This window comes from Falco biarmicus, chromosome 5 (genome assembly GCF_023638135.1).
Source record: "Falco biarmicus isolate bFalBia1 chromosome 5, bFalBia1.pri, whole genome shotgun sequence".
NCBI classification, from domain to species: Eukaryota; Metazoa; Chordata; class Aves; order Falconiformes; family Falconidae; genus Falco; species Falco biarmicus.
The window spans coordinates 70,698,312-70,722,952 of record NC_079292.1 but is presented as its reverse complement, the minus strand read 5'-3'; the positions used below and the strand labels follow the sequence as shown (position 1 = coordinate 70,722,952).

The 24,641-nt window shown below is 40.4% G+C and overlaps 1 protein-coding gene across 2 annotated transcripts in view; it reads right to left on the bottom strand.

Moving 5' to 3' along the window:
- Positions 1-24,641, bottom strand: part of PTPRO (protein tyrosine phosphatase receptor type O) — a 155,311-nt gene that overhangs the window by 31,291 nt on the left and 99,379 nt on the right. For both annotated transcript variants that reach the window (XM_056340267.1, XM_056340268.1), the window contains exons 5-12: positions 23,277-23,723; positions 22,106-22,267; positions 19,216-19,415; positions 16,690-16,810; positions 14,122-14,315; positions 11,654-11,765; positions 6,046-6,197; positions 3,262-3,382 (exon numbers count right to left, since the gene is read on the bottom strand). In XM_056340267.1, coding sequence (XP_056196242.1) covers positions 3,262-3,382; positions 6,046-6,197; positions 11,654-11,765; positions 14,122-14,315; positions 16,690-16,810; positions 19,216-19,415; positions 22,106-22,267; positions 23,277-23,723 — 1,509 coding nt within the window. The remainder of the gene's footprint in view (positions 1-3,261; positions 3,383-6,045; positions 6,198-11,653; positions 11,766-14,121; positions 14,316-16,689; positions 16,811-19,215; positions 19,416-22,105; positions 22,268-23,276; positions 23,724-24,641) is intronic.

Here is a 24,641-nt window from a genome sequence, read left to right as displayed (position 1 = left end):
GCATATTCTATTAATGGAATGATGTTAGCAGAAACTCTTTTGGGAGAAGAGGGCCGTCTACCTGTTAGTAACACAATTGGCCTGAGAAAGATTTTCTTCACAAGGCCTGCCCAGGAGATCGTAAAGAAGCAGCTTCCCACACGCAAAGGCTGTCTAGGTTCATTTAATTGTAGCAGAGAAAATACTTAGTCAATTAGCAGGTTTTAAAAAAAAAATATCTTGTAATCTTTTTTTTTTTTTTTTTTCTGGGCTAACATTTGAGGGCCATTAGATCTGTGCTCCTTTCAGTTAGCTACAGGAATTTTCTCTCCTCACTGAATACAGGGGTCCAGATCTCAGGGGTCTTCAATTTATTGCTTTGATTTTCATTGCTGTTGTGTCGGATGAACTGGCAGCGGGCAAACATACACAGGGGTCTGGTGAGGAGGAGACAACCCTGTGACAGGAGGGATATGGAGGGTCTCCTGGGAGTGGTGGCATCAGAGATTCTGTGGCACATGGATGGGGGTCTACACCCAGTGCCCCCAGCCCCGCAGAGGGTGGCCTTGGCTGCTGCCTCCAGTGCCACCTTCCTGCCCACTGACCCCTGTGGCTAGGCGGGCAATAGCCCCTGGGAGGTCATGCTGACCTCAGTGGAGGCCACCCATCACTGCAACCCCACCTTTGTTTTTTGAACCAACTTGAACCAATGTGGAGTATGGAAAGCACGGGAGAACAGGAGGGGAAACCTTAAGGGAGGAGCAGGGGGAGAAGCAAACAGCCTAGGCATGGTGTTAAAATGAGAGACACTTTTTTTTCCCAGGATTATTTAAAGACCAAGGCTTGATCCCAATTTTCATCCTGATGATTTCACAGAATGGGTACTGGAACTTCTTAGCTTTCAATGCCTCCGACACCCTGGGCTCTTTGGTTTGCCTTCAGAGAGTGCAAAGTTTGGGTTGTACATTTCCGAGCTGTTCTCCAGAGTTTTCAGATTTCCTAATCTACAGATGTTTAATGAAAATTATCATCGTCAAACAATGACCTGATTCCAGGATCCTGACACACTACATACAGCGTGCTATGTACAACAACATTATTTTTCTTATTTTTCCCCTTCACAAATGATTTGTTATTCTGTGAGATGCTGTCACAGGAGCCTGGATGTGATGTGTAAGATCTGCCACAAAAAACTTGGCACAAATGCCTTGCTCAAGTGGTTATAGACATTTTGGAGACGTATCTGATCCTCAGACAATAAGATCAGTGTTCTAGGGTTGGATGCTGCCAAGATTATATTGGCATAAAGGAGAGAGTTGGGTAGGGACTGAGGCATGTTCACGTGGCTGCTTCTGTGTCATGGGGATGGCAGTGTACATGTTGTCCCAGCGCCACATAGGAAAGCGTTCCTCTCACTTAATTACACCCATATATCAGCTCTTGGATTCAGAAACACATTCCATCCCTCACTCCAGGTAAAAAATTTCCTCAATTCAAATATGAGTTTTGCATTTGGGCATCACCCCAATCAAAACCTCCTTTTGCCTCCAGCAAATGGCTTGATTTTTCTGTAAGTGGAAAGTTGCCAGGATGAAGCAAACATCATGAAGGGAAGAACATTTGGCAGGAATGCTTAAGTGACTGCCAAGTGCTGAGTCGTCTATCACTTAAGAGTCAGTTCTCACTACTGCTAATTACAACTCCCATTGCTCCTTCAGAAACAGAGAGAAGGAAAACCTCTGGTAAAACATCTTTACCGTGGTCTATTCAAAGTGCAAACAGCATAAAGAAAAAACAAACCACTACAAAAAAACCGCACCCAAGAATCTAAAAGTGACCTATTAAAATGGAATTCATTCCACCTTCTCTTTGTTGTCAATGAAAGAGAAAGAGCAGAATACCTATGTCAGTTCAGTAAGAGTCTGCCTGTCCACAAGCAAAGAACAGGAAGGTACAATTAGTCTGTACGGTGTACAACCTGAATGGTATGCGGCACTTGTGGACCTGTCTGAAAGATAAAGCTACCTGATACTTTGAAATACCCCCTAAAATATTTGGTTAATGGGAGTGAAGAGATACACCCGCACTCACACATCCACTCACTCAGTCCTGGGAACAGACAGACTGTGCACAGGCACAAGGCGCGGGGAAAACAATGGACAGGACTTGCATAGGGAAGGGAATACCCATGGAACTTGTCTACATCTTTCAAATACTCCCTTTGGTAAAAAAACCTGGAAGAACTTCAGATTCTTATGGCTGTACTGCTTGCCCCAGCACTGTTTAAAAGATGTAAGAGCTATTGAGAAAGACAAATAGACAGTGATTGCTTCAAGGCCTCTAATTCAATTAGAAATCGTGGAATCCTTTAAATTCACTTCTTTCACTGTCATTCACAAAAGGTTTATTATGCGTGTAGAGAAGATAATCCAGTTTGAAATTACTAACTCTTCCATAGCCACCTTCAGAGCAGAGTTAATGTCTGCAAAAGCAGTAAGGCACACTTCAGAACTTCATAGCTTTAGGTACCTGTGGCTCCACAATACTATATGTGTGCAAAAGCAGAGTAAAATCTCTTCAGGTACAATGGTGTAGCATCCAGTCTTTCTCACAGGTAAAGGAAGAAATCACACAGAAACTTCTATGTTATACCTTAAGGACTAGGTTCTCAAGTCTTCCTTTAAGTACATTACACACGTTTATTTCAGAATGATGCTGGGTTTCACAGCCATGAATCTGACTGTTTTCATAAAGAGCACTGTCATTGGTATGTATTTAAGGATACATTTTTGGTGTTGGAAGATTATAGAGATATCCAGGGAGAGAGGACGGACGACAGGAGACCAGACCAGGTGGCAGAGCGCAGACCCAGAAATAGGCTTGTCAGAAGCAAGGAAGGCTCTGCTTTGTACTGAAAAGTTTATCTGTGGAGCTTGAGTCTCTGTTCCCAAAACCCATCTGTGTTCAAGACCTTAGGGAAGTAACTATGGAAGCAGAGTTGTTCTCCCAGTGAGGCACTAAGCAATTTCCACTCTTCTGCTTCCACTCACAGTCAAATTCTGCCACTCTTGCTCTTCTTGAATAATACTATTCTAGGAGATCAGCTTCACATACAGGAATGAGACAATCTTCACAGCGAGGTGAGTTGAAAATTACAGCTTTGCAAAAGAAATGTGTTCACAGGTACATAGCTCTGAAATAAGATGCTGAATCTGCTGAGAGAGTTACTCTTACAGTCAAATGAGAGAAGGAATGACTTTATAATTTACAAGCACTTCTTACCCAATTTCACAAGCTGAGGCAGGGAAGTATTGCTGCCTCTTTCAGTACAAGCAGTCACTGAAAGGTTGTAAATGTCCCCCGGAGGCAAGCTCAACACTGCAGTCATCACATTGCGTGTTACCTACAGTAATTAGACACCAACTGTTAAAAATATGATGCAAACCATACATCTTTCTTGTAAAATCAATCAGGTCACATAATATACTACAAAGAAAGTTCTGTGCATCACAGCAGATGTCTTCTGCATACTGTAGACTTGTTACATGAACCAGTTCACACTGACACCAACTGTAGAAAGCCATAACACTCGGCAGAATATCACAATGTAAAAAGAAGACAGTCTTAGGCTGTATTTTCTATGCCAGCAGTGAAAAATTAAGGAGAAACTAAAATCTCCCTCACATGAATGAGAATACTCTTGCATCTAGATTTTTCAAGTTGTGCAAAATGCTGAACAAGCCACGGATTTGAGTCCATTGCAATTTTATAGGAATTTAAATCAGGTCAGATATCTCTAAGAAGAGTACACAAGACACATATAGGCAAGCCTTCACATGTCCTAAGAACCTGCATATTGAATCCAGCTGGGCAAATCTAACACCTACCTGGGTACCTGTCGACTTGACAATAGATCTCAGGGCCTGACTTCTGTCATCTGCGAGTTTGAAACCAGATATGATCCAAAACTGAGCTGAGCTTCAAATGACTGAATAAATTCTTCCTGTTATTTTGGAAGTAAGCTCCCCATTTCTCCAGGGTCATGGAGAAGGACGCAGAACTCAGATACTGCAACAGACTGCTTTCAGAGCACTTGTAGACTATCTACAAAGGGCACATTCAGGAATCGCATGCTGGTTTTCATAGTCACTTAATTTTCAGGCTGAAGTTTTTGGTTCCAAGAGAAACAGACAGTTCTGAATAAAGACTAACAGGACTATGCACGTTATTTTCATCGCTTCTCTACAAACTGACCAACTTCTACAGAGTCTTGGGAAGTACACACATAGCAGGAAGAAAAAGTCATCATTGCCTGATAGTGTTACCTATTTATGGTAATAATTGCTCAAGAAAAACAACCATAATAGCAATCTTAATAAATCAGATAAAGACATTACAATATAGTAAGATTTTTAAAGGAAACAATTTCTGGAAGTGACTAACAGAGCTTAGAAGAACAGATATACCCTGATGCCTGCAAGTGTGTACCCATATTTACAAATGTGAGAAGGACCATAAAAGCCAGAAGTAGGTTGTTGCAGGAATTTCCTAAAGAATACTTTCTGGGTTCCCTTGTCCTGAAAATAATATAAAGACAAACATTTCTAAGAACATTCCTAAAGCTTTGAAGTTTTATTTGCTCTACTGTGAATACTCTCTATAATAATATAATATAGTAATATACTCTACTGTGAATAGTCTCTATTTTAATTTTTTGAGTAATCTAAAATTACATATGCAATATTCTTTTTAACTTAGTTTCCTATTCAATGTCTATTTTATATTTATTTAATTTGAGATTTTCACATTCAGTGAAGTTGAATGGCACACAAATCAGATTTTCCCTGGAAGAATAATAACCTTACACAGAACATGACTTTTGGAAGAAAGAGAGGAGAGGGATATCACAGCGCAATTTTTTAAGAATTCAATTGTTAGAATATTTTATTTGTAATAATTAAAAAAATTAAAATGTGGAGTTTTCTTCCTCATTTGAAACAAAGATCCAAATATTGGAAGTTCCTGCTGTTCAGAAAGGTCATGTTTTTGAACAGTTTTACTAATCATGTAATTAGATTCATGCTGCTACAAGCTCCAGATGGGTGCACTCCTGCAGCCTCTAGGAATCCAATGAAAGCCAGGGTGCTCCATATAAATCCAAATGGAAACTGCTGAAGAATTTGCACTTATGCTGAAAAAACAATTCCCGTTCAGCACCTGCTGAGCCTTCAGTTGTAGAAGGGAAACCTTTCCCTTGAAAAAGATCAGACACTTTCTCCCTGTCAAGGATCGAAAGATCAGTAGTGGTGTAGAAGACAGTCACAGGCCACAAGTTGTATGAAGCTACACCGCTGGCCATATATGTTCCTGCCCTGCAGTGCTCCACTGCTAGTTCAACCACTATTCACTGGATGTCCAGGGGCTGCTCTTTTGCTTCAGATTAAACATGCATCTCAGTATCCTGCAGCAGCATGACTTTAATCCATAACTGGAAACCCCAGATTTCTTTTTCTAAGTGATTTTTAAATATGCTGGAAAAGTTCAAGAGAATGTGCTAGGAATGCATCTTAACATCTGGCAAGTTTTCTAAGTGCACACATTCTGGGTGAAGTACTCAACCCATCAGTTACAGTGGAACTTGTACTCTAACAGAAAATGAAAACAATGTAATTTGTAGGGAAGTCTGTTAGATAAAGTCAGGAAATAGAATGGTCTGAATGACCTAAAATAATGCAGCCATTAGTCTGCCTATTAATAGATAGAAATTGAAAAGACCAATTGGAAATTGTTCACTAAAAAATACTCATGTTTTACTGTCTGCAGCTCAGAACTTTGTAAGCTACTTCTAACTTCTTACACTTGTGCTGGATCACCACAGAATCATTTTGTCCACGGGCTGTTTTGAGAGCCTGAGCATTAGAAATGCCCGCTAACACTGTGAAGCAACTTTACCTCATCAGGCTTCTGTCAGTCTTAATGAACTTGCTTAAACTTTGTAGTACAAATTTATCAACTCAGCAAAAAAATCCAACCTAACAGAGTAACACCTTCCTCACTCATACTTACACTCTTCTTGATTTTTTTCTTTCCTTCTGCAATGACCATCCAATGTAACATCCTGGAATGAGAAAGGTCAGTACCATCTCCTCCATAGGTCCAGGTGACATACAAAAGGTGGTTATAATATTCTACAGAGGTAATCTCGGGTGCCACTGGTGCTGAAGGAAGAAGGAAAGTGTATTACAGACTTGCCTAACACAGTTGATTACCAAATCCAGTAATACATGTCTTTCAAAGGATACTATTTGGAAGAAAGCATCACAAAGATAGCAGAAAAATATTAGTACAAGTGTCTGCACCTGAGTGCTAGCTGAAAGAAATGAAAACCAGCATTTAACCTGGGAGATACGCAGAAGAAAAATACATTTTTGTTTTCAATATTTTAGTTGTATGGGTTTCTTTTAAATTATCACAAAGCTACTGGCTGATACAAATAATTTTTGAGTCAACATTTACAAATGGAATTAACAAGTCAAGTTAAAAGCCTCAGATATTGCTTCACCGTGTTATAGCGCTGAAAAGAAATGACAATCAGTGAGAAATCAAGAATTTCCACACTGAATAATTTGGATGGCTTTTCCACAAGAAAAAAGTATCTTCTCTTCACTGAGCTTGCATCTTCCTAGGAGGAAAAGCCCCCAAGCCTGCAGTTTTCCAAAGAACATCTTTTTGCATGAAAAGTTATGGCCACCTTTGTTCCCAGGGTGAAAGTCCCACCCCTGCAGAAGGCAGCCATCAGCTGACTGCACCCTAAACAACAAATGTCTCATCTACAGGCATATGATAGCTACCCTATTAGGTATTAGGTGAAGCAGCTGTTGTCCCTCCTCTTCCTCCACATACCCAGCTCCTGCCTAGCACTGTGCCCTGCGCTGCACAGCTCACTGTCCCACCGCAGCCCCATCAGCCTGTTTGACGGCTTGTCTCATGCTGGAGCTGCTACCAAGTCCTTGGCTCTCTGTGCAGCCAAGAAGAAAGAGAGCAACCTCCAAAGCAACTCATCTCCTCCTAAAATAGCAATTTAAGATGAGAATTACCTCTTGGAGGTGCCTCTCTGTTAACTGCAGAGGCAGTAGAGCTGCTCAGCTCACCTCGATTGCCTAATTCGGACGTGCAGGTCCCCTGTTAGGATCTAAGTTAAAACTGATGGAGACCCAAAAGTGAAAGTCAGTGATAGGCAGAGATCATAATCCCTTCAAACCGGTATCAGTGGGATAACCCGGATAAAACGGGGAAGTGTACAAATCTGCGTGCTTGGCAGATTCTTTAGGAGTACTGCAGGAAAAAAAAATAACGTGGACTGACTGGTCTACCCTTGCACAAGCCCCGCTGGGTCCAGCGAGTCCGTGCAAATGCTGCCTGGCAGGAAGCCCCTTCCCAGCACAGCCCGGGCGCCCTGCGCACCCAGGGGCGCCAGCAGCCCCGACAAACGCAGGCGGCAGCAGGAGCTCGGGTCTGTTGGAAAGGGCCACAAGATGTCACTGCTGCTTTCACGAAAGATTCTAAGACACATTCTGGATTAAGGAAGAGATTTGCTGAAGCAATCACTGAGGAAGGCGGTGGATACAATGCACAGACAGTTTAGAGCCATCTAGAAAAGTTTAGTGCGACTATTCTCTCAAATTTATCTTGAAAATGTCCTTTTATGTTGTTGAGAGGAAGCAACCTTATTTAATATAAAATCTTTCAAATAATGCTTCTTTTAATTTCTATAGTTCCCAGTCCATCCCTGCACAAGGACTGTGTATTCCTTCCAATTTAATGTCACAACTGGCATGAATCTTATGCAATAATAATAATAATTTCCTCCTATACTTAATTATTGATGACATGCTTTTCCCTCTTAACTTTCATACACCCGTTTGCTTTAGGTATCTGGCAATGAATGTCCAGGATGTATGAAACAAGACTACGAGGCCAGGGCTCGTGTGACCCACTCCCCCAGCACCACATGTTCCACGGGGAACTGAGCGTCACAGAGAGACTGTAAGAAATGACATCCCGTTGCTGACCTGGCCCAAAGTAACAGCTGAAGGCATCCACGGGACCAACAGACAGATGTGGCAGCGCTCTCCAACACCAAGAGTCTGTCTTTCTTACTCTTTTTGCTTCTCTAAAGCTAAAAGAATTCTCATTGAAAAATAAAATGTTGGTGGTCTAAAGTGCCCTTGCTTATGATTGCTTTAAATCCAGCTGTTTACAGCAGATGGCATTAAAAACCCATTAGTCACCACAGCAACACTGGCAGGGCCACAATCTCTCTGCGTTATAACAACAGCATGCAACTGTTGATGCAAGAGTCTGAGAGAAGAAATGCTGTTTCTGATAAGTCTCTGGGATCTCCCAAATCTCCCCCACTCTCCTGGGAACATCCGACCAGCTGTTAAGGGAGAGAGCTGTACATCATCTGGTCTCTTGTAATACCTTTTTAATTCCAGGTACTGCAGGTCAGTAAAGCCCCAGCCTTGCTATAGACTCCCCATGAGCATGGAATCCTGCATTAGGGAAATGGCTTGTCTGCTCTGAGCTTTCTGCAAGGTGTGGTCCCGAACTCCCAGATGATCCTTCTGCTTTGTTTTTAAAAAATTGGGCTTATGTTCCAGGTGCAGAGGTTAGCTTTCCACTTATACACAGAAGAACTGACAGATGGTGCACTGTCAAGAAGACTACAATACCTTCGTTCTAGTACTTCAAAATTTAGGGCTTTTTGGTGTGGGTTTTTTGTTTGTTTGTTTGTTTTATTTCCTGGCAACCTATGCAAGGGAGGTAGCATTGTTCAGAGTGATGCAAAATGGGACCGAGTGCTTCATAAAACCATCTGTTTCCTCTCTGGAAAGAAAGAGGCTGAGGGTGATAAAGAACTCTGCAGTCCCCTGGTAACTTGAAAGAGTGAAAAGGCATCATCTACTGGGGACAAACATTTCAAACCTGCAGACATGAAAAATTGGCATGCCACTTTCTAGCAAGTTAGCCCAAGAGCTGTCCCTGGACAGAGCTGAAGAGATTGCAACTAATAAGGCAATCAGAAGACCAGAGTGTATTTAATGCTCACATGCAGTGGTGACCATCTATTGATAAGTGCTTGTAATTCGATCAAATCAGATTTCTTTGTTAGGTCTCTTCCCTCAAAATGCTGTGATCTGGCTCACTGCTATTCAGCATTTTCATCAATACTCTGGAAGTAAAAGCACTGCTGACAAACCATGCAAGTAACATGGCAAACGGCAGAGAGGTGGAAGATTTGGACAGGGTTGTGATTTGAATTATTGGTCCCTACGCTGGGCTTGCTCAAGCAAAATATATTTCAAAGTACCAGGTGCAAGTTGAGTCTTTAGGAAAAAAAACGTAGACAACACTTCTCAAATGATAAATTGTGTCTATTCCATGGCTTCTAACACAAATGAACACAGATCTCCATTGTGATGCCATAGCAAATGCAATCATCTAGATGCACAAACAGAAGAGCACTGAATAGGGAGCTGATTTTGCCTCTGTAGGAGTATTCAGCAGGCTGGTATTACACTTTCAGTTACCACGTACTTTGGTAAAGACAGTAAAAATAAGAGAGGCAGAGTTGGGGGAAAAATAACATGAGAAAATGGCTTACAGTGAGAGCACCTGAAGCATTCAATGGAAGCAACTTATTAACAGAAAAGAGTGAAATTAAAAAAGCTTGGTGTCTCTTCAATCAATAAGAGAAAAGTTAACAAGAATTACGGACTGGATATTAAAACTAGAAAAATTCAGATCAAAAGCAAAAGATAAACCATTGACAATATGAGGAATGAGGAATTAAGCACTGACACAATTTTCCCATTGGATATTTTCTGGATATTTTCACCTAAGATCATTTTGAAGGGAGGTTTTTCCAGTCATAAATGGATGATGTTGTCTAAGGGATCCATCCATTTCTGATTTTGTTTGCATCTGCTAGTTAAGGAGCTGATCCACTTTTCATCTAATAGCAGTAACAGTGTTTACTTTCACCACACAGAGATCCAGACTTATCCCTATTACAGCTAATACTTTAGAACAGCCTTAATCTCCTGCATTTCTGCTGAAGGTTTCTGGAGAGACAATATTGAAGTGTGATGGTCCCACTGGAACATTCCACTCTAAAACGCTGAATCAGGTACCCAAATCAGCTGAAAAAGACATTTTTCCCCTGATATAGCAACCAACCAGCTGGAAAATTGCTTCCTTATAGTGCTACAGAAATGTTGATGCCAAAGGACAATGAATATCCCTGAAGACCCTTCATGGGACTCCGGTGGGTGCTATGGGTTTCTGATACACTACAGAAGTGCCAGGGTTTGTCAGCAGTTAAACTTGGTATCAGATTATCTCAGGATAGGAGGGTTTCTGGAGACTTCAGTGGAGCTAGGACTTAACTGACTGATAACTACTCTGTTGTGGCCCTGTCAGGCACAGGCACTATTCGTCATCATTACAAATGGGTCTTATTCAGTTTCTTCCTCAGTTACATCCTCTTAGCCTCTCACCAAACAGAAAATCTGGAACTAAGCTAGTATCTCCTTTGGAGGGAGTGGCTGGGACCTTGTAGGCTGATTTTCCTCATAATTTGTTTTCTACAGATGGAAAAGAAGAGCAACTCATACTTTAATTCCTCTCATGGCGCATCTGAATTATATCACCTATACTTCTGCAAGATGAACTAAACAGTGGTGCACAAAAGCAAAATGATGCAATAGGGAACTTTGACTCAACCCTCATGGATGCTAGGAAAACATGGCAAGGCCCTAACAGGACCTCTTATATGCTAATCCCTCTATGGCTGATCTGTTTGACATACTGAAGATTCAAAACCAAAGAATCTGACACGAGACAATGGAGTGTGTTAAATGCACGGCTCGTGCCAACTGCAAGAGGGCAATCCACATGGTTATATCAATTTGCTGCACTTTTAGAATCCAGATTACAAATGACTTGCCAACGCCACAGTTTCCCAAGGCTAATTTAGCCAGCATGGGTGCAATGCCTTGATCACAGGAGCACCCTTCTCTCCTTGCAAGTGAAAAACACCCAGCGGAAAAAGAAAAGCTGGAGGGCAAGAATAACGTGCTCCCGAGCATAGTACCTGCCTCAGTCTGCCTAGCAGTGCATAACTCCCTGTTAGGGTGCCACACAAGCCATGCTCTGATCTGTGGATTACTGGGAGGGGGACGGAGGAGGAAAAAGCATTTGGAAATATTGCAAATATAAGGAAAAATGTTTCTTAATACTAGCAAACCTAAGAATTTAGATTTACTTAGCTACACATTCATTTCTCAATGTGTAAATCATACGGTGTTGTAGAAGATGAGCAGGATCACCGGCCCACACTGGAGCCATGCACTCAGCTGATGGAGGACTGGAACAAGGAAATCAAGAACTGTGCTTTGCATCGGAAAATTATATATATTTATTAAAAGCTGTCCTCAGAGCTTTCCTTAAAAAAAAAAAAAATTAAAAATTAATCCCCCCACCCCCCCAGTTAGCTGTTACATATCCTAACTTGCAAGTATCTGCTGGTGAAACACAACACCCAAGTCAGACTTTCTCAGCGCATCTGCTCCTGGGAGCATTTCCACAGTCTTTTCAGATGGCTGCTTACCTGTTATGAAGCTGATGGTGGAACTGTCACAGCAGCTCAGCTCTGGGTCCCCCCAAGTCACCATGGTGACCCGGAAATTGTAATACCAAGCAGGCAGCAGGTTAGCGACTCTCTGTAAAGCGACAAAAAACAAACAGCAGCTCAGGAGAAAATTCACCGTCCCAACAATATTTGCAAAATCTAGTGTCCACACTCATCTTACTGAGCTCCCATTTCTCACTCCAGTGGAAATCTCTGAAATTTGGTGTTTGAATTGATTCAAAACTCCATGCCGTGGGAGCGAACACGGTTGTGATGGCTCTGCTGCTCACAGCCACATCTAGGTGGTCCCAGGTCTCACCCGCCACAGGAACCACCCAGTGACTTCCACAGCAGTGAGAACGATTCCCCCAGAGCAATCTTTCATCACAAAATTCTGATTTGATGAAGGCAGAATATTTAACTGGAAAATGTAGGCTTTCCTATCTCAATTAAACAGGGTTTGAGGATAAATTAGAAATGCTTTTGACTCAGATATTGTCACTTCAAAAGACTTATTTTTTTCCAATTTTCAAAGTGTATTTCATTTGGTATTATCATTTATTATAAATGAAATATGAATGAAACATAAATGACTTATGAGACATAAATTATATATATAAATAAAAATGAGATACAAATGAAGTATAAAATGGAATACATTTTATATTATAATATCATCCGTAATACTTAAGTTAAATTCAAACTGCCAGCACCAAAAGCTTCAAATGTTTCATTTCGTGATTAAATGAAAAGCTTCATGATATTTTTAAAATTCAAAATAAAAACAAATTAGAAATAATGAAAATTTTCAACAAATTAGAAACTGCTGGGTTTATGTATCTCTGCTGTTTGCAGTGGCCTTTTTCCCCCCCAGATACTTCAAGGCAATCCAAATATAGGGTTTGTGAACTATACTTTTTATGCTTTTTAGAAAAAATTGTATCCAATTAACACCAAAACCTTGAAGATGCTTGGGCTTCTTCTGACATGCACTTGGTATAACATTATACCAACATTGCTTTGACAATTTTAAAATAAGATACAGAGCACAAAAAGCATGAAGTAACTAAACAGTGTTAAAGGGCAAATTCAGTGCCAAAGTTTCTTACCAAGTGATAACTCTTCAGGAAGTAATTTTTTATCTAAGCTGTCAGATAGCTTGATTTTTTTATTCCCTTGTGTTCTCACTGGGTTTGACACTGTTGCCCCAGAATACACCACTCACAGGTGTCAGTAGATCATAGGGAAATCTGCGGCACTCGGTGGGATTCTGGAGCACCGCTAGGGAACCCAAACAAAAGTCCACCCTTACCTACCTGTATGTTAAATGCTGTAACAGAAGAACAGGTAGAGACTCATTCTAATTCAGGCTTACTTTTTGAAATTATTCTTTAAGAAATGTCCATTTTAGCTGTGATATAGCAGTGTCACATTTCAGACTGAAATTCAGACACAGAAATTCCAACTTGGCTTCCTTGAGCAGGATTTGCAACCTTAAGGGACGATATCATCTCATTTTCTACTGAACCACATTAACTCGGGTATTAATCTAATTGTGCTGAGTCATGATTACAAGTTATTAATTACTCATTTGCTAAGTTATTTTTTTGGTTTTAATTTCCCTGGAGATTTATATGCTAGATTTACAGTCACGTACCCAATTACAGTTAAGCTGCTGTAGCCAAAATGACTCTACAAATGGTATTATGCAAATCAATTACGGTAAATCACTGTGGCTATCATAAGCAGCAAAAGTTATTGCTATCCTTTTTGCATACTCACAACTTTCTGAACAACTAATTTCCTCTAAAATTGCTTGCTGTCTTGTGCTACAGTGAAGCCTGAATAAAATCTGCTCACCTCCTCTAGGAACTAAGGGAAAAGAGGAGGAGAATTTCACTTTATTTCTGCAACATGCACGAGCGTACACATGTAAGTGTGTTCTTCTAAAGACCAGTCTCCACCCAGTTGAAATCTTGGCATAAGTCACAAAAGCATCTCTGCAGCTAAGCCTTCCAGATGGCACACTGCAAGACTAGCCTGCAAGCCCCAAATGCATATTATCAGTATTAATTATGTAGATAAGGCTTTAGACTACTCCCCCTGAGGAGATGATGGCATTTTTAAAGCCTTGACTGACAAACTGACCCACAAACTGAAGCTGCCTCTGGACTTGCTGAACATGCCCATTTGTCATCAAAAAAAGAGGCTCATCTCCTATCTCATTGCTCTGCTTAAAATTTAGCATGGTTCAGCTGGCATTCCCTTACTTTAGAACAGAAAATGCCTCTAGCATCCTGGCCATCTTCTCTACTTTGCCTGAAAAAATGTGCCAGGCTTAAAGGCATATATACACATTCATGGGGGAAAAGCTGGGCAAAGAAATGTCACAAGGTGCCAGGGCCACACAGGCTTGGGAAAGCAATAGTCAGCAATGGTCACTTTACCACAGAGGCAGTTAAGGAGACAGTTGCTGCTATTTCATAGTAGGTTGTCCACTCGGAGGTCATCGTTGATGGGTTGAAGTAAAACATTTCTACAACGTATTTCCTGAACACCCCAAGGAAAGGTCTGTTCCAGCTCAAAACAACAGCAGTAGGTCCCAAAGGGTAAAGCGTCAGATCCTTTATTCCAGTGGGCACTATAAACCAGAAATTGTGGTTAGCAATGTGTGGGTTATCAGTTACACTTCATTTTAAAACACCACCTTTCCTGAAACAAGTTCTACCTGTTTCTGGTTTGTTCCCGACTTTAATTCCCAAGAGTTTTCTTGTCACAAGCAGTTGAATACCATTTTTTCACCATTTGTTCTCCAGTTTGTTAAGTCTACTTTTTCAGAAATGACTACAGGCTACTGGTGTTGGCTGCTTAGCTTGAGATAAAGTACAGGGCTTGCTTTTTCATAAATGGAGGGCTCCATTCTACTCTGAAAATCAGGATGTTTAGGAATTATTACAAGTGGCTCAAAAACAAAAGCATCAAAAGCCATAACACTTTGGAAGATGAAGACTATGAGAAAGAACAGTTCTTATATCTAGCCCTCCTTCCCTGGGGAACCTAAAGGTGCTGTCGTGTATTGCTATTCTTGTCTCGCAGATGATGAAGTCGTCAAGTGATTTGAAAAATGTCACATAAGGGTCAACTTCTGCATCCCTTACTAGTCTGGAAAGCAATTATTCCTCATGACTTAACTAAGGCTACTTAAATAAGTACTTTGCTAACATTTGCAAGAGTTGCAGAGCCCCAGCTATTGCACACTGGGTCAGAGCCAAGACCGGCACCCAGATTACTTCAGCCCATGTTAGCACATGATTGTCTTTGCCTTCATAAATCATTTACCACATCTTTTCTTTGCTTTCTCTAAAGTGTTAATACCCAGTGAAAGTGAGGCTTAGGATAAATATGGGGAGAATTGAATACTTTTTAAAAGTATATTTTATCTTATTTCCGTTTCATTCATTAAGCACCACTGATAGTTCTACAGAACAGTTTGCTTTGCAGTTCTACTACTTTAATATAAAGTTCAGTATCTTGTTCTGAAATGAAAACTCATACAACTGTTGTTTTACTGCATAAAAACATCCTCTTTATAACAACAAACCTATGATATGTTTTGCTTAGAAACTGGTTGCCATTTTGGGTTTGGTAAAAAACTTTTATGGTTGTGAGGCCACACAAAGTGGAGAAAACAAAGGAACTTATTTGCTTTGGAAATACATGATTTTACTTTCTCAAGTGAAAACAGAATTTTGCAGATTTCTGAACTAACTACACTGAGAATGAAAATCAAAAGCATTTGTAAAAATTGTCCATTAATAGAGTTTAATAAACTATATATATTTCTACTTACTACTTTTCCTTTACAAAACATACCATACTCTTTTATTCAGAACTGATTTATGAAAATATATAAGGACATTGCCTAGAATGAAAAGGCTATCACCATATTCACTAGTCTACATATTCGCTTTCTTTTAAGGATTCAGCTCTTTACAGATTAACTTTGGGGTTTTCCTGTTTCACTTTTTCCCCTACATCAGAGAGGAAGCAGAATGAAAAATACTGAAGATCTCTAATTTTCAGCTACCTGCTTTCCCACAAGGCAGACTATTTGTCAAAAGGAGAAGCTGGGTGACTCACGTTAAATATTTCTCTGCAAATGTAACTCTACACACTGAATCTTCCTCTTTGCCCTTTCTCTTTTTAATACTTTTTTTTTTAAAGTGGTAACCTTAACAAAATAAATGATAGTGAAACTAAAAGATACCGAATTTTATCTTAAGTGACTATTTAGCTGCTTGGTGGAATCCTGAATTATGGTCATGGGGGCAGCAGCTCTGCCTCTTGGCCGTAAAACCACGTTCTTGAAAAGGTCACTCTCTGTCTCCGAGGGTTCTTCTTATCTTCAAATCTTAAAGCAGACAACTCCAGAAAAACAAGGCATAAACTGAAGCTGATGATGGTCATGTAGTACTGCAGGAGATAAGCCAGCTCTTCTGACTCTTAGCACTGTGGCCCTCGGACTGTGCCACACTACATCCATCATAAAGCACATTTGCAACACATGTCCTAACAGCAGTTCCACGCACTTCATGAGCCAGTGGGAATGAATCACCTCTAGGAAATGCCCACACCTCTCCACGCACCACAGACCCCCTGCAGCTCAGGCTGGCTACACCTAAGTGAGGTGACTCCCACCCTAAATGACTACGAGCACTGCTAGAGATAAACATATACTCAGGTGTCCAAGACGGTTCCTTTCACAAGGCACTCTGTGTCCGAATCCTGGCCACAACTGCTCTCTATTTAGGTTTGGTAATAACTTAACATTTAAATGTGAAATATCTATCTCCCACAGAAGGAGTATTTTCCCCACCTCAGTAATGGGCTAGACAATACAAGAAAAATATTCTCAATAAGTGTTCATTACATTATAGGCTTTAGGACTTAATAAATATACTAGATATATTTAAGAACAAAACAAACACTTTTCAAACAGTAGATGCAGGGGTTACCAATGGAAAATGTAACAGGATCAGAAGGCGGTCCGACCAACGGTCCTTTCCGCAAGTAAACCACAACTTGGTACTGGGCACCAGGAACAAGATTTTCAATGAGGCTGCTGCTTGAATTCACCTAACAGGAGGAGAACACATTGGTTATGAAGTATTTACTTGGCTAATTAAAAGAATAATAAGGCTGTACTTGAACTACTCCAGTTATAGAAGGTATGATTCTGAACACACTGGCATCAGCAGCTAAAACTCCATTCGTTAAGTCCAAAATGGCAAAACTGTGAAAGTGGTCGGGACTGACTTGACAAATGATCTGACTCACAGAATCACACTTGCCTTGCTGCATAAGGTCAGCTGTCACCCTGCAGACCCATTCCCTCCTACTGTCAAAGTTTATTGAAATAGTCAGGCTACATTATTCATATTCAGGTGATATTATTCAGGCTGGAATATTTAGACCGTGTGTTTTCAATAAAACCCTGAAGGCTTTTCATCGGCCATCTGATTCATCTGCAGCTATGTGAGCTGAAGGCAGCGTTATGGGAAAGCTGTTTTGTGAATGCATTTGTTAAGTGACTTCATGGTGAAACCAGAAAGGAATTACTCTCTTTCACCTCCCCTGCACAGCACTACATAACCTGACTAAGGGACATTGTGATTTTTCTTTTCGGTTTGAAGCATCATCATTAAAATTCCTGCTGTGCCACTCCAGCTTTCAGTCAGAGCCAGGGGCAAAATGCCTGACCAAGTGATTCCTGGTCTGATACATTATGAAATGTCTTATCTCCTGAAAAGCCAGCTAACAGCAAATGCACAGAGCAGCTTTGAGGAAAGGACTTTATGCACCTGTTCTAGAATTGCAGGCTGATGTTTCCTACTAATTTTTTTTGCAATCTTTCCAAAGTCTGTATCACAGCCACCTTTGCATTGATGGTTTACTGCAATGCACATGAATATATCAGTGCCAGCATAGACTTAGGAGGAACAGAATTTCTCTTTAACAGATGCTTTGGAAAGATAAATCACTTTTAAATCATGCACAATGATAGAAATTGATAGAACGCTGCACTGAATTTTGCCCTTTTCAGCTCATCAAGGAGAATTCAAACCAACAGCCATTAATAATTCTAGGCATAATAAGCTGATAATATTTGATGATTAGAGGTGGTATGAATATTTGTAGTGACAGAAAGAAACAAGTAACTATATTTAGACCTTTATACCTACTTGTAATAAACATGTTGTACAGATGTCTTGCTTATTCACGGATTAGCTTTAGGTACTTGTTTTTGAGTTTGTAGATGAATTCTATACTTTAATCACATCTGTGTATACTTGTGATCTGTGGTTTATAACCACCTACTGTATTATTTTGCTCCCTGATTAAATGACTACACTTTTAATAAATGGAAGGAAAATAACTCAGTGAGATTACAAACTGATTCTGAAAAACATTTCTCAAACTGTCATGGAAAGACACTTCGAAGCGTTTAAGTTCATAGCCACTCTTGGAATAAAACTCAAAACATTTTGACAAAGATTCATTTTAAAATACATTTTTAAAGGATGTAGACTCCCTGTATTAATTAACTTGCAGGGCTAATCACAAAGCTGAAGGAGATGAAGATTTACTGGGACTGCTGGAGGTCTCCTTCCATTCCCATGGGCAAGGTGAGCGTGCAGCAGGGCAGAGCTGCAGACCTTTGCAGGCTCCTCCATCACACACATTTAGAGGGTCAGACAGAAGCTGTAGCACTGCTCAGAAAACGGCCTTATCAGCATCTTGGTAACTGAGGTGTGGGCTAAACCCTCTAACTGAAGCCACATGCCGCTGATCCATTATAGCACAGGATGTGATGTGGGATCACACTCACTAAGGGTTTCAAGTAACAGAAAACTGCCATATTTTGGGGTTCAGGATTCTTGATCATTATAAACATGTCCCATGCAGCAGCCCTAAAGAACTGTTGTCCATCCAAATCACAGATGGTCTAAATTACTGTTTACTTCCCCGTGCTATCTTTTTTTATGGATGAAAAGCTAACTTCTGATTGTCTCTAAGCTTCCAGAAAGTTTAGAGTCAGTTTCTGCATTCATATGCAGGAATCTAAGGAAGAATTTATGCTAGTTTGATGATAATCATGTGTGTGAGCACTTTGCTTAACACAAATGGATTACAGCATGTGCCTAAATGTTATCGTGATATGGCACCATTTTGCCTCCTGGCACAAAAAAGGTCTCAAAAGGGTACAGCATAACTTAGAAGCTGGAACAAAGAATGGGACAGTCAGTCCAAGAAAAATACAATTTCCACACTATTGTGGTTTACTGCATACTTTCATTCCTGAACTCTGTGCTGTCACCCCACTCTGCATCAGCCACGTCCCTTTAGATTGCAGAAGGGCGCACCTACCGCTGTGCCCTGCAGCCCTGACCTGGCAGGGCCCTCGGGCACGGCGACCCCAAACAGCAGGATGATCAGCATTTTTGCCCTGGATTTGAAAAACTCCTGCTTCTGCCCCTTACCTCATTGCAGTAGTGTTTTTCAAGCCTTTGACTTTCCTTTTGCTTCTGACAGGTCAGGGAGACCACAGACACGATGGTGCTGTTGCTGCCGCTCTCTTGTGATGCTGTCCAGGATGTCAGGGCAGTAGTGGAGCTTAACACCGTCACGGTCACATGCTGGGGCTTTTCAGTGAGCTCTTCTATCCATTCACCTGTGGGGCCTGGGACATGCCCCAGAAGCACATGTAAACAAACCACTGCATTTGAGGGACATATGTCAAATCGTCCTTCTTTTACTGGACTATTTACTACGACAAGTGAAAGAGGCTGGACTGACAGTGTCCATCTCCGCAGCCCTGGGGCTGTGAAGATGGCAGCCCCTGGGAAACCGACTGTGGCTGGTGCTGTTTCACCTGTAGCAGAGCAGATGATGAGAGAAACATCACTGTTCGGCAATCCAGATGGCAGTATTCTCTGTGGCTTACCAGAAACCACCCAGCAGTATCTGCTTTGCTCCAAGGCAATGTTTAGAAGAAGTGACATCCAATAAAGCACAGATCATGGACAAATATTAAAGGATAAACACCCAATTTTTTTCACCTTTTCACAAACTAACATACCCTCGAAGTGTACTACAGCCTTGAAGCGTGAAAAACAAGTTCACAGAGGGTACCACAGTGAAGAATCTCATTCTCCATCAGACATTTTGAAGCAATTGGTAGAGAATACAGGTTTAAGTGTAGATAAAATAACAATTTTGAAAATAACTTCAGTTAGACTTGATCAAAATTTCAGATGTCATGAAAAAATCAGCTTTTCTTGTCACTTTTAAGTGACGTTTGTGACAGCTCTTTCCTTCCTCCATGCAATTCTAATGGTACTTTATGTTTATTGAAAAAATAAAAAAATGCCAGAGCAAGAATTTGGTGTAAGATGAGCCTGTAAGATTTGACAATCCATACTTCTATCTGGGTGCAAGAAAAATGTTGTCTAATACAAAGTGAATTTGACAGGATGAATCACTGACTGAGTGCTACAAGGATAAGATAAGGCTGAAGCTACGAGCAAAATTTATTCACACCAGCAGACCCACACCTACTCGGGTAAAAAGAGGAAGTCAATCATTACATTAATGTCTGGAGCCAGTGGATGTCTGCGTAGCTCTCACTATTCAGAAATCGTTTCAGCATCAGCGTTAAGGGAACTGAGCTACCTCATGTCACAGTCCAAAGTTGTAGTCCCCACACAAAAAGCCTACTTGATGAGACTCATAAAGAGAAATGGAAAAGCAATTTCACCTTAATATTACTTGTGCACATCTCAGATTTGGCATACATATACATATAAAATCTATGTAAAATACTAAGGATCTGTGTTTGACAGAATAAATAAAGAGAACTGCCAAGAATCCTCATCTCGTTCTAAATGCCGGCAAAACTAACAGACAAAACCCCAAATAATTTCATGTATTAAATGTAAAATGAAAATACTTGTTACATTCCTGCAACACTTTAATACTTTATACCCAATGAGATTCAAATTCATCATTAATCTAGCAATCCATACACCTATACTTGGGATTAACATTTTCTCTTTTCTCTCAGGTCTCTGTCTCCAGGTAGCAGACTTCACGGAGGACACTGTATTGCATATTTTTTAATGGCTATAAGTCGTATCTTGTAAATAGAATAAAATTTGGTACTAATAGCAATGCTACATAATTTATTTAACATACTTGTTTATTTGTATATACTCTAATGCTTTCCATATAACGAAGCTTCCTAATAACTATTCCTAAAGAAAACCAGAAGACAGTGAAAGTACAACAGCAAAGACACTTTCTCACATGTGCTCTTTCCTCTTTTCTCTTTGTTTTCCAAGTATTGTTTCTTTCAACTCCAAAGTTTTCAAAAACACAGGAGGATAGTGGAATTCAGTTACATGCAGTCAAGTATTATGATGAATTTAAGCCTAAGTAGTTAGTATTTGTAAGTATTATGAGCTACTAAAGACACAATTTTTATTAAGAATTTACTTAAGTACTTGACTACATTTCCTTTTAATAGGAATCTTTCTACCAGCCTTAGCTACCCTTCTTGTGGCGGCATTCACTATCCTCCCACATGTAGAATTGTGTACTGCTGCAAGTATTCGCCTGTTCTCACTGTATGGGCATCTTGTAGGCTATACCTATTTCCTTTTGTAGAAAAAGGTGCAAAAGTGACCATAGCCATCAGAGGGATAGTAATCTGAATTCAGCAACACGTCTCACTTGCTAATCTAATCATGAGTTGTGATGTTATTTTACACAATAGTTATTACTTTTTTTACTAAATCTTCAGTTAAGAAACCCTTGGGTTCTACAGGGAAATAATAAATTACTTTTTCCCCTCTGAATTTAGCAGGCTGAACTATTTCATCTACTGTAATTTGCCCCGTGTACTCTCAGAGACCATGTAATTTCAGAGTTCAGTGTTTAATTGTGCAATTCCCACACTCTCAGCCTGAGATGCCCTTCATCCCTAACGTGGTACATACAGCCTCCAGGAGTAAGGAAGTTCAGGAATCTCTATAATCACCAATTCAATTCTCTGAATGAAATCCTCTCTTTGAATGATGCAAGAGGGGAACCTGTTCCAGTGAGACACTCCTGAACACTGGGCGACAACTCTATCAGTCACCTGCTTTCGGTTCTTAGCTCTGCCAAAATGGCAGGATGAAGGTTCATCCAGGCAGGGTATAATATGTAACATATTTGCGCTGTATTTCCTTCTCTAGCACACGGAATTCCGGAAGACAACACTCTTCTGATCCTGCAGCAGATGTCACAGCTGCCACAGTGGTCAAACTCTGCAGCACATTAGAGTTGTATCAGTTTGGGAGAAAAAGGCAGATTTGTTGAGATACTTACTGATGTAAAAGCTAAGTGTTTTTGCTGATTGACTTCCCCGAACTTCACAAGAGCCAGAGGAGCTAAATGTCGTTACAGACAACTTATATTTTCCTGGTTCTTTAAGTTCAGCAACAAATTTGTGAGTGTCCTCACTTACTGTCAAAAATTCCGTAGAGTTCTCTAAATCGGGGGAAGAAAAAGTATGGATTAATTGAAATTTGCAAGGCTCCAGACACTGAGAAAATGATTTATACCAGAAATGCTAATACTGTTTCTGCTGTTGGATTAAAAGGTATCCAAAAGGATTGGATTTATGTGGGTAGTTTTATTTCTTGCCATCAGCACAAGAATAATTAATGACCAAGGCTGCAGTATAGGTGTAGAGGAACAATAAACCCAGGACAAATTTTCATTCTGTAGAAGGGATGATAAAATAGGGTTGCCATGAATGTGCAAGTGAAAAACAGCATGGAGTGGAAGAAACAGAGCTTCCAATTTTCTATCTGTTGCATTCTTATTCTGAAAGAAAAAGAAAAAAAATACTATTTGCTCTCAGTGTGAGAAGGCTTATAAAAACTGCCTGTCAGGAACTAAAATTCATCTGGACAAAACAAATTTTAAAACAGAGAATCTTTAAGCAACATGGCAACTTTCTTGTAGCTCCATCACTTGAAAAGTGTTCTCATTCTCCACCACAGCCTCCTTGTGGCTTAAGGAATATGTTTGGTAGTTGTCCTCCGAGACAACTGTCAGTCTGAATCTAGACTATGCTTTTTGTATGCCCTTTCCAGTCGAGGTGCCCCTGAAAACCTTTCTCAGTGGCAGGCAAAATTACATGGCATAACGTACCTTCTTTGTCTCAAATTTCTATCAGCTTATTTCTCCTTTCTCCAATATCAGAATGGATTTACGATAACTGCAGCATAAAGAGTGTGGCAATAGGTACAACAGTATAAATCTTGTTTAACAAAAGAGAATTGCAAACTGCGACTTACCCCTCCTCCCCTAATTTTATGACACCCAGCCAGAATTAGATACTGTTCAATGCAAGAAACTTCTCAAGAACTACAGCAGAACTAACAAAGCCCTCTGAAGCACAGTTCTAGGTTATTAATAATTTGTAGAGGAGGCGACCCACCAATGTAATTACAGAAAAGAGTTATGAAAAGGGTATAAGGCTCTGTTTTACCTTCCCTTTCAATATTGATATGGAAACCATCAAATGCAGTAGGTGGCTTTGGTGGTAACCAGGTCAGCACCATTTGTACAGGAAGGAAGGAAGGGGGCTCAGGCATGAGTTTTCCCGATGTGTTGAGCTCATTGGCTTCGTAATCACTGGAAACTGCATTGACAAACTCCTCTTCACCCTCTGATGACTCAGCTTCGTTAGACCACCAGTATGGCTGCGATGTGGTTTCATACTCAGTGCTGTTATAGCGGTAGTCTGGCCAGGCTGTAGATGTGTTCGCTGCTGGAATTTCAGCTGGGTTGTCAGAAAAATGACTAAGTTTTTCTTTCCTTATGATTTCTTGTGGTCCCATGAATGATTCTTCTGCAAAATTCCCACTGTGCTCTTCCCAGTTGTTTCTGTTGATTGGTACAATCTGAACAGAAATGTTTCGAGGTGGGTAAGGAACTAAAAGAGAAGCAAGCATTAGTCTTTTAATAGGTATGTTCTGTGCACCTTTATGATGTGTTAATTCCTCAGAGAAATATTGTTTGTAGAAAAAAATGCATATAGGGACATTTTGAACTAACTTGTTAAGATTCTCCCATCCCTTATGTATACTTATAGGAGAAGTGAGTCTAGTGGGATTAAGGTGAGTGTAAATTCAGAGAAGAATCACGATTCAGGAACACCAGGAAGAAAAGCAGATGTGAAGTCACAGTAAATCAGACTTCAGTGCTATTACAGCAGCAAGGCAATGTGAGTGTAAATTTGTAACAGAGTATTTTCATTTATTTTATTGTGTCTTCCAGAAAGTACTTCTGTAGAAATGAATTGAAAAATATATGCAAAACTAATATATGGCATAGCTCATATTTAAGAATTATGACCTTCACGTTGCTGTAGGGGTTTTCATATGCTTTCAGCAGTCAACTTTTCACAAGCATCAAACATCAGTTTAGATTTTAATATTTGTGAAAGCCTGATCTTAAAATCTGGGTCTCCAGAAGACAAGCTTCTGGCATGCAAAGAAGTTACTTCAACTTATGCCAGGAGGTGAACACACAGCATTTTGTCAGTCTCACTGTAACTGTCTGTCTGCCCTTACACACAGTAAGTGCAAACACTTTTGACTGGCACATTCCAACACACTGGTTCGTTCACCTCCCCTGTCCAAGCCATGGCCACTGATACAAAACCAGACACTACAGTCTCATTGAAGTTTGCGTGAAGAACGAGGCATGGGAGTGCAGCAGGAAAGAAAAATGCAATCTTGTTAGTTGCTTTCTTATGGGTCAAATCCCCAATAACTATATTTAGGATCATACAGAGCTCAGCTGGCATCAGTTGGCTTGGCTCTGTCCAAGGCAATGGGCCAACATCAGT